Source organism: Geospiza fortis, unplaced genomic scaffold (genome assembly GCF_000277835.1).
Source record: "Geospiza fortis unplaced genomic scaffold, GeoFor_1.0 scaffold485, whole genome shotgun sequence".
NCBI classification, from domain to species: domain Eukaryota; kingdom Metazoa; phylum Chordata; class Aves; order Passeriformes; family Thraupidae; genus Geospiza; species Geospiza fortis.
Window position 1 is genome coordinate 1,116,040 of NW_005054457.1, and position 10,076 is coordinate 1,126,115.

General features: G+C 53.3%; 2 protein-coding genes across 2 annotated transcripts in view; both read left to right on the forward strand.

Annotated features, from left to right (window-relative positions):
- The first annotated feature begins 693 nt into the window (after positions 1-693).
- LOC102043322 (F-box/WD repeat-containing protein 10-like) lies at positions 694-8,422 on the forward strand. The gene is made up of 11 exons (XM_014309854.1): positions 694-787; positions 879-1,006; positions 1,884-2,012; positions 2,465-2,577; positions 2,964-3,161; positions 3,386-3,507; positions 4,134-4,282; positions 4,613-4,755; positions 5,555-5,713; positions 6,575-6,783; positions 7,674-8,422. Exons 1-11 carry the CDS (start codon positions 694-696, stop codon positions 8,420-8,422), a joined length of 2,193 nt encoding a protein of 730 aa, XP_014165329.1.
- Positions 8,423-9,867: 1,445 nt separating this feature from the next.
- LOC106631979 (Golgi apparatus membrane protein TVP23 homolog B-like) overlaps positions 9,868-10,076 on the forward strand; it is a 5,307-nt gene continuing 5,098 nt past the window's right edge. Inside the window, exon 1 of the mRNA XM_031062707.1 lies at positions 9,868-9,875. Coding sequence (XP_030918567.1) covers positions 9,868-9,875 — 8 coding nt within the window. The remainder of the gene's footprint in view (positions 9,876-10,076) is intronic.

Genomic DNA, 10,076 nt, shown 5'->3' on the forward strand with positions numbered 1-10,076 from the left:
CGGTGCCGGTGCCGGTGGCGGGGAGCCCCGGGCAGGGGAGGGTGAGGAGGGTGAGGAATCCCTTCCTTTCCTTCTGAATGTCACAGCTCCAGCCGTACTCGTGCTGCTGGAAATGGAGCGGCTGAAGGCAGAGGTTTTCCCCTGCTCTCAGCAAACCGGTGCCATGTCCTTGGCACGAGTGGCCCTGCTGTGCCCCTTGGAGCCTGGGGCTGTCACCTCCCGTGCTGCCCCGTGCCCATCCCCCGGGTCTGTCACCTCCCGTGCCCATCCCGGGGCTGTCACCTCCCGTGCCCATCCTGGGGCTGCCACCTCCCGTGCTGATTCCCTGCTGTTTCCATAAGGAAGGAGCCCTCGCCACCACCCAGGGCAGGGGAGAGGGGGAAGAGAAGTCAGCCTGTCCCTCAGCCGCCGCTGCTGCCAGGTGCCCTGCAGAGCAGGAGTGCTCCCAGCGCTTTGCTGTGACTTGCACAGAGCCAAAGGGATGAGTTAGAAACCACCCAGCCCTTCCAGGGCACTGCTGGCAGCGGTGCTGTCCATGGCACCAAAACTCGAGCACTTCAGGAATGTAAATTCTGTTTTCCAGGTGGCTGAGCACCAGAACGTGCCTTTGGCCCCAAAGCACTGAGTACCCTGCCAGGAAGGTCCCGACACAGGGGACAGCTCACCTTTGTCCCAGCTGGCGCAGATGTCACCATGGCCCCTGCGTCTCTCCCGTCAGGCTCTGATGGCAGCCAGCCCAAGGACTTCACTCGTGCCCTGCCATTCCAGCTGTCCATGGCCATCCTGGGTAAAGCTGCTCTGATTTTCCAGGGCTTTCCCCTAAGGGGAAGGAATGGTTTCCAGAGGGGATCAGCCAAGCTGTCCCTTTAACTTCCCAGGGCTTTTGGATCAGAAATCCCTGGATGCCTGCTCTGCTGTGAATGGTCACTGGGAGCTCCTGGTCAGGAGGGTCCGGGAGGACAAGGAGTGTCAGAGCACAGTCCAGAAGAACCTCCTGCAGATGCAGGTGGGACACCTGGGCTCCTGCCATTATTTTGCACTTTAAAACCAGGGGGTTTGCTGCTGCCCAAGCTGTTAAATGGAAATTGCTATACCAGAGGCTGCCCCCCAGCTCTGCCATGGTCCTTCCACCTCCAGCTGCAGAGCAAAGCCAGGTGACATTTCACACTGTCACAAGAACAGCTTTTAGTCTCCTTTACAGAGCCTGAGACTCTAAAAATGCATCCAAACATTCTTCAGGAAAGCAGACTTTGGTCACAATGAAAATTTCCAGAGGTTGGGGAGGTTGGGCAGAGCTACGACAGCTGCCAAGGCAGCTCAGGAATGAGCTCCACTTGCTCCACACAGGGCAAGGGAAATGCAAGGGGTCTGTGAGGAGCTGGGGGCCATGGCTGGAGCGCAGCAATGCAGAACTCCTGGGACAGGCCTGGCCTGGCCAGCAGGACCTGCCGCACAGCGAGGTGTGAAGGAGCCTCCCCCAAGAGGCAGTCTGGACTCAGCTCTGTGCTGGCCTTCACAAAAGGCTTCAAGGAAGGTTCCACAGGCTAAAAATGAATCTTGAGTGTTGACCGAGGTGTTCTGAGAGCCTCCCATCTCAGTGGGTTTGGATTCTGAATCAACCGAGTGCCTGCCAAAGATGAGATGAGCTCAAAATTTTGCTGCCTATTAAAAGCTTAAGACTAGAGTTTGGAAGAAATAATAAAAAGCAAATATTTTTCACCAGAAGTTAAACCTGAGGTAGATAGAGTGCTAAACGTAAGCCAGGTCTCAATGAGAGTGTGCAGTTCAGCCTTGCAGGGAGCCCCAGCATCCCGAGGAGAGCAGCAGCACGCCCTGCCAGCGTGGGCTCTGCAGTAACTCCTGCCTCTGTTGGTTTATTCCAGGAGTTGTGTCCTAGAAAAACCATGCCAAACTATGCTAAAAGAGTCGATGTGCAAATTCCCCAGTTAAACGATGAGGGTGAGGTCACTGAAGTGAAGGACAAGGAGCAGAAGAAGAGGCGTAAATCCAAGGTTTGTTGGATGCTGCATGTCAGTGTTTGGGGAGGAGAGAGGACAGCTCGTGGGAGACAGAACAGTGGATTTGGAACTGGTTCGTTCTTTCCCATTCTTGCCTTTGGATTGCCTGAGCAGTTCATAGGGACCAGGGCTTGCTCAGCACCTTCCCACATGGAGGGAGTTCGGGAGGCATTCCCAGACTTGTGCCCCATCCCCGTGTGTCCCCAGTCATGGCACAATCCTGGGGCCAGGGGCCTTCTTCCCTCAGAATAAAGGGTGCAGCTCTCAGGGCTTCCATTTATGCCACAGAACACGGCCTGGGAACAACCCTGGACTAGGCAGGGTCTTGCTGCACTCTGGTTTTCCTTACTCTGGGCTCATCCCTAGAGCTGATAGGTTCAATACTATGAAATAATGCTGCTTTCCTGCCTCTCTGAGTTACTTTTCCTTATTTCTCTTGCTACCAGACAGAGGATTTGGGTCTGCCCGAAGCCTATCGGGAACTGAAAACTGACAAGATTGAGTTGGAAGAGAGGAATGTCTTCTGTGGCCCCTACAAGACCTGTGTCCTCATGGAGCAGTGAGTAGAGTGCCCAGCTGTGGGACCAAGAGCAGCTCTAGGAAAGCTGTTCCATTGCCTGTGATCCTCCTGGATGGCTGGAGAAGGGTCCCTCAGCGTCAGTATTAAGAAATCTCAATTTTTTAAATAAAGGTGCCAAGATAAGCTGTTTTTAAAGGAATAAGGGTTGGTGTTCCATGATGTAGCCCAAGGGATATGGGGCTGGGAGGAGCCCTCGCCCCTCTGCCCACCCTGAACCAAGGGGGATGTGCAGATTTAGGGGCTGTGGTGGTGCCCTGCAAAGGATTCACCGGCAGAGCTCTGCCCGCCATACCCAGCTGAAGGCAGGGCAGTGCTGAGCCTGGCCTGCAGCTGGCTAAAGCTCAGCCAGGCACTGTCCCTGGCAGGTGTGACAGGACAAGGAGAGCCCATTACAGCGGTGGGGACTGGGTGGCTGCTGGCAGCAGGAGGCTGAGGCTGCTCCGTGTGCCGGGAGGGAAGGAGGAGCTGCTGCTGCACGGCCACACTGGGTCTGCCAGAGCCCTGTGCCTCCGCGAGGACAGAGGGATCCTGCTCAGCAGCACCAGCCTGGAGCTCAGCATCAGGTGAGCTGGGGCTGTGCCAGGACACCCAGCCTGCCACAGTGAGGGGAGAGGGAGGGACAGGGTAAAACGTTAATGCTGAGCCTGACCTGACCACTGCAACTGCTCTGACACCTCAGTGGAACAGCTCCTGATTCTAACCTGGTGTGGGGAATAGAGTTGGGCACATTAAATAGGAAATAATAATGGAATTACATGGAAGCAACCTGAAGTTCTCCTCTCTGCAGGTGCTGGAATATTCACAGTGGGGCCTGTGTGAGAACCTTCACGGGTCACTATGCAACCATCACCTGCCTGCATTCCCACCAGGAGCACCTGGTGTCAGGAGCTGGGGATGGCATGGTGAAAGGTGAGAGCACTGGGAGCTGGGGATGGCATGGGGAAAGGTGAGAGCACTGGGAGCTGGGATGGCATGGGGAAAGGTGAGAGCACTGGGAGCTGGGATGGCATGGGGAAAGGTGAGGGACAGGAGCACTGGGAGCTGGGATGGCATGGGGAAAGGTGAGGGACAGGAGCACTGGGAGCCCCCAGCCAGAGGGAATCACTGCAGAACCATGGGCAGGGGGCTGGGGGAGTGGCACACAGGGGGAAGGCTGTGAGACACACCTGGGGACATGTGCACACACAGTCTCTGATTGTGTCAGGGACTAAATTCTCATTATTTCTGCTTTTATTCAGAATTAATGGCTTTGTGGCTGTAATGCCATCCCAACTCTTGGGCAAGTGGTATCAACTTTCAGATTTGCCAGATGTTTCCTTATAGAATAAAGGTGAAAAAGATGTGCTTTTTCTGGACTTCACATTTAAATTGTTTGCCATGCAATTATGCTTTTTAAGCCAACACTCAGCTCCTCACAGAGCTGCAGGTACAAGGTGTGACTGTAATCCAATAGTATTTTCCAATGCATGTTGTACTCCCAAAACTCATCACTGGGGCAGATGCATTTTCAATTCTCTTCCTTGTTGCCCTAGCAGTGTGGAGCCTGGAGAGTGGGAAATGCCTCAGGACTCTGATGCACAGCAGCCCTGTGGGGGCAGTGAGGATGGACGGAGCCCACGTGGTCAGTGGGGGTCACCGAGGGCTGGTGAAGGTCTGGAGTGCTGAGACAGGGGCTCTGATCAAGGTGACTTTCCTCTGGGGTGGATATTTCTGTGCTAAATGGTCACCATTCTCTGCTAGTTCATCACAGTTTTTTGCATTTGCCAAGGACTTTCTAAAAAAGAAAATAATCCCATCTAATAAAGATGGAAAAGGGATGTTATTCCATGCCAGGAGCTCAGCAGCAGCGCGCAGCCCAGAACATTTCAGTGACTATAAAACAATCACAGTTATCCATGGGGGGCACTGGTACAATAACACTATAAAACCATGTCAGGCTGGGGTCCTGGGACACCTCAGACAGATTTACACCCAGATTACTGATTGTGTTGCATCTTCCTCTTTCACTTTGCAGACATTAGAGAGGCACCGAGGCCCAGTTCTGTGCTTGTCCTTTGACCAGTGGCACCTCATCACAGGGAGCAGTGATGGATATGCCCTGGGATGGAGCATGCTGGGAAAATTTAGGAGATGCCTGATAGCTTTCTTCCATCCCAAGTAAGAATCAGATGTGTTTCAAGTTGCATTCAACAGTAGACTGAAACTGTACAGAAAAAGTGCCCCTTACAGGACCAGAAAATGCCTTAACTACCAGTCTGAGGATTTGAAATATCCCCACTTGCACCAGTCTTTATCTCAAAGGCTCTGTCAGGCACCCTGGGGTCACAAGCAGCATTTTCAGTTAAGACCTGGAACAACCTGAAATGCAAACCCACAACCCTTTATCACAAGCAGGCATGACTAAAGGCAGACAGAGCACAGTCCAATATTGCAAGGATCCCCCGCTGTGTGCCATGGGGTGTCACATCACCTGGGCAGGAATAGAGGTGGCCCAGTTTCATGCTGACCAACTGCGTGTTACGCCATCCTCTCAGACTTAAATTGTACCTAGAACTGTGAAAACTGGAGAATCGTATGGTTTTCATTGATTTTCCTGGACATAAAACTGAAATTTCAAATGCAGCAGATGGCCACGACCATATGGTTGCTATGGGGAGCATGGAATCACAGAATCCCAGGATGGTTTGGGTTGGAAGGGACCTTAAAGATCACCTCATTCCAACCCCCTGCCACGGGCAGGGACACCTTCCAGTGGCAGGATGCACGGGGCTGTTGGTTTGGACATGGAGTGATCCGAGAGGGCTCTGTCAGACCTTTGCAATGTCCTGACCAGCTCCTCAGTGCAGGCTGTTGCTGTGGCCAGAGCTCTGCTTCTCCTGCAGGCTGAAGGAGCTCGCTGACCATTTCTCCCTGTGCAAGCACCATGGAAGTGCCAACGGGCCTGGTGTGTTTTCAGGGAAGTGCTGTCCCTGGAGTTCCTGTACCTCAGAGTCATCAGCGGCTGTGCTGACGGATGCATTCGGATATTCAACTTCCTGACTGGCACCTGCCTCAGAGTGCTGGAGCCCAGCGGCAGCGGAGACCCCGTGTCTGCTCTCTGTGTCGCAGGAAACAGGTGGGTGACAGCAGCTGCCAGCAGGCTCTGGCCCAAATTTGGTAGATTACACTGAAATTTAAGGAACAGTGTGTTTTTCCTTCTCACAAATAACTTTTAAAGGGCTCCACTATTTATTAACTGCTTCAATAACCTGGTTTAGTTCACAGGGCTGAAAAGATTTCCTTAGTCTCTTCAGCAATGTACAATTTCTCTACAGATGAAGATACAGACCCAACTGTAAAGCTGAATTCAGAAATTCTTAGGAGGTTAGAAAATCAAGGCAATACCTGACAGTCCCTGCCTGTTCCCTGACCTACAGCCTCTTTGTAAAGGCCAATAACGAGAAATCCTTCCAGGTTCATTCACTTTTGCACCTCTAACTAAAGGTGGCTCCCAGCTTCTGTGGAAGCAATGGGTAAAACATTGCTGTGGTTTGAGGGCTGGGTTGGCCACGCTCTAAAACACAGCAATAAATGGGGAGCTATGAAGAAATTAATGCCATCCCAACCAGACCAGCACAGCCCTTCAATCCACACTTAGATGACCCTGACAATATGGTATTTATGGAATATGGAAGTTAGGTACTTCCACCCTTTAGCACTACTCTGATCTAGCTCTGTCCACTGCTGGAAATTTTCATCCTAATTATTTTCAAATTGATTTTGCCATGGAGCTGAATGAAAAGAGCACCAGAGACTCACACAGAGCACAAGTTAAAATGTGCGGTGTCTGATTGATGGGGTCAATTGCTGCTGCTCCTTCCAGGAGAGATGATGATCTCGGATCTGTTGGAGGCCCTGCGGTTTGTGCTGCCCCTCAGGCAGGACCTGCTCTGTCTGTGATTCCTGTGCTTTTACGGCTCTCCCCTCCCTCCTGCAGGGTGGTGACCAACTCCCCCAGCAGGCTGCTGCTGCTCCAGTTCGAGGAGGTGGTGTGGGACTATTCCCTCCCTGCTGACAGGGAGATGCCGAAGCAGGACAGGAGGTCCCAGAAGGGGAAGCGCCAGGGCACCAGTGCAGAGCAGCAGCGAGCTCCAGACAAGCCCCCAAAATCTCGCCAGGGACCAAAGAGCCGTGGAAGACCCAAAGGTATCACACTGAGCCTCTTCTTTTCTGGCTTTTCTAAACTGAGTTACAAACCAAGCAGCCACTGCCTCCAGCCCAGCCAATATTCAGACTGCTGTTGTCAAGAGCAGATGTGCTGTTCCATTTCAATGGTTCTGTCATTTTCTAGGCTTCTGTGAAACCTTTCTCCCTCTTTACAAGGGTTTGGTGTAACTTCAACACATTTCTCAAGATAGGCACTGTCATTTTCCAACTGAGTAAGACAGAAATCAGTAGTAGTATTCATATTCGCACAGCTGGTGGGCCTGGAAACACACTGCTGATTCAGGGCTTGAATTATTCATTGCAAACACCCGAGAAAGTGAGAGAACACCTACATGCAGGATCTGCCATCCCTGGGAAAGGCAACTGCCCAGAAACAGGCACCTTTTCAATTGTAACATAGTGATGTTATTTTGTTTTTAGTCAGAGCTATTCAATGCAGTGTGATGACAAACCCTCCAGCCACAAACTGAGTATTGCAGATGAAGTGATGGGCTGGGAAGAGGTTCCTGCTGTCCAGGCCAGCAGATGCCAACTGATGCTCTGCTTGGTAAAAGACAGGACCCAGGGAATGGCTGGAGCTGGGCCAGGGAGGGTCAGGCTGGAGCTCAGGGAAAAGTCCTCCCCCAGAGGGTGCTGGCACTGCCCAGGCTCCCCAGGGAATGGGCACAGCCCCGAGGCTGCCAGAGCTCCAGGACCCTTTGGACAGCGCTGCCAGGGATGGACAGGGTGGGGTTGTTGGGGGTCTGGGCAGGGCCAGCGGCTGCACTGGGTGATCCTGTTGGGTCCTTCCCAGCTCAGTTTGACTCTGTGCTCTGCAGTGTGTGGGAAAGCCTCTCAGCCCCAAATGTGTTGCTCTGTTTTGACTACAGGTGATGAAGCTGAACATGGCTCTGCTTCCCCTGCACCTGAGGAGGCAGAGGCCACTTTGGAGTGTGAGCTGCCCCAGAGAGACCCAAGGTCTCCCATGTCCCCTGACAAGTTCCTCCTGACAATCGGCACGCTGCAGAGCTCCTGCAAGGCCGGCGCAGGCAGCCGCAACCCCAGCCTGCTCTCTGCGAGGGCCAGGGCAGCCCAGCAGCAGCGCCCCAGCGAGCTGCCGGTGCCCAGAACGGCCCTGCAGCACCAGGAGGAGCGGGCAGCCCAGCTCCGGCGTGCCAGGCTGCACAGCCACTCACTGGCCATGGCAAAAATCTCAACTCCCTTTGAAACCAAAATGCTGCGGCTCAGGCTGGAGAACTCTTTGCACAGCACCGCTGTGAAATCCTCCATCCCTGCTCCCTGTGTTGTACGTCCCAAGTTCTGCGGCTCGCTGGGAGAAAGGAAAACACCCCGTGGCCCTGGGAAAGACACTCCTGGTCCCAAAGATGGGCATCAGCTCATCAATCTCTGCACAGCTTCTTCAGAGCTGATCCAACCAATGCCTGGCTCAGCTGCAGACATGAGGAATGGAGCTCCCAGGAGAATAAAGCCCTCCTGTGCCTACACTTCCCTCAGGGACAGCGGGTTCAGGCTCCTGACAGCAGAGCAGGAGCTGAATGAGGCAGCTGGGGCAGCTCAGCATCAGGCACAGCAGGCAAAGCCCACGGAAGACAAAGAGCCAGAAGGAAAGCCTGGCTGAGGAAAATTAAAGGCCTACCTGTGGATTCCTTTACTGGGGAGAGGAAAACACCTGCTCCAGAACTTGGGCATAACACATTTATCTGAGGTGATCCCCAAGTCCAGCCAACAGCTACGACCTGGCGTTCTGGTATCCAGCTGAGTCTGCCATGTGGCTTTAAGTATAAAATACAGATATATTCATTTATGTAATTTAAATATGTTTAGTATATTTAAGTATACTCCCTGTGGTTTTAAGTGTAAAACACTGCCCCACTGTAAGTTTTCCTAAGACATACTGTTGGTATATTCAGCTATTTGTCAAGGCAGTGAATGGACTGAGCCCTCTTCTGGATGTAACTCCCTAAACCTGCTGTCATTACCAACATGGCACTGTCTGACACCAACACAGCTCAACCCTGTGAGAATAATAATAAAAACTTCCTATCAGAGCTTCTGTGGATTGATTAGGGTGCAGAAGCTGAAGATGTGTGGACTGAAATCCAATGGATCAGTGGCACAAAGTCTGCCAGGAGGCTGGTCACTGGGGGTTGATGCTGGGTCTGATTTTGTTTAACATCACCATTAATTAATACCCCGGACCATGGGCAGGGTGCCCTGAGGTGTCACTGACCCCAGAGAGGTGCTGCCATCCAGAGGCACCCAGCCAGGCTGGACAGAGCTGAGGGAACCCTGGGGAGATCCAGCAGGGAAGCTCCAGTGCTGCCCTGGGGAGGAACTGCCCCAGCCCCAGCACCTGTGGAAAGCAGCTTAGACTTCATTTCTATTCATTTCTATGAAATGCAGAATAGGGTAAGGGGTTCAATTTCCCCATTTCTGTGGATAAATGCCTACATGTACTTGACTGTGGAAGGTTTTCTGTCCATGGGGATGGAACTGGATGGTCTTTAAGGTTTCTTCCAACCCCAACTACTCTGTCATTTTGTGGTTTCCACTAATGCTGAGAACTTAACAGGATGACAAAAGCCTTTCTAGTATTTGAAAAAAGCTATTTATCTAGCTTTGAGTGTCTGGGCTGGCGTACCAAAAATCTGAGGTTTGAAAGATGCCAGTTCTGCCCATGGTCATGCCAAGGGGCTTTCAGCAGCTGCTCTAGTTTGAAAATAGAGTCTCTGAATCTCTCCCCACAGTGGGGCTGTGATTAGCGTTGGTTTGTTTAATTCAATGCCATCTTGGACTCGCAAACGCTGGGATGAAGCCAGTGAAAAGTGACCGCGGGGAGGCGGCAGCTGGCGCGGCGCGGGGACCGAGCCGCGGGGCGGCCGTGCCGGGCAGGACGGAGCGACGGATGATGGCAGCTCCGCCACACGATGGCAGCTCCCCGCAAGGAACGGGGATAAACCCACCCGGCTGCGGCCAAGGAACCGCGCCACAGCCCGCGGGAAACGCGTCCCTCACTAAAGCCCGGCGGAAAAACACCACGGAGGGGCTGGTTCCTTTTTGGCCATGACGAAGTGAGGAGGATCACAGGGTTCTGTTCAACTTGGAGTCCGTAAATCAGCACCTCCCTGCAGCTGCGGGCGCTCAGGCGCTAGCACCCCCGGATCCCCCCTCAGCCGGTGCCGGTCCCTCAGGGTCCCTCAGGGTCCCCCGCTCCCCTCAGCCGGTGCCGGTCCCTCCGGATCCCCCCGCTCCCCTCAGCCGGTGCCGGCCCC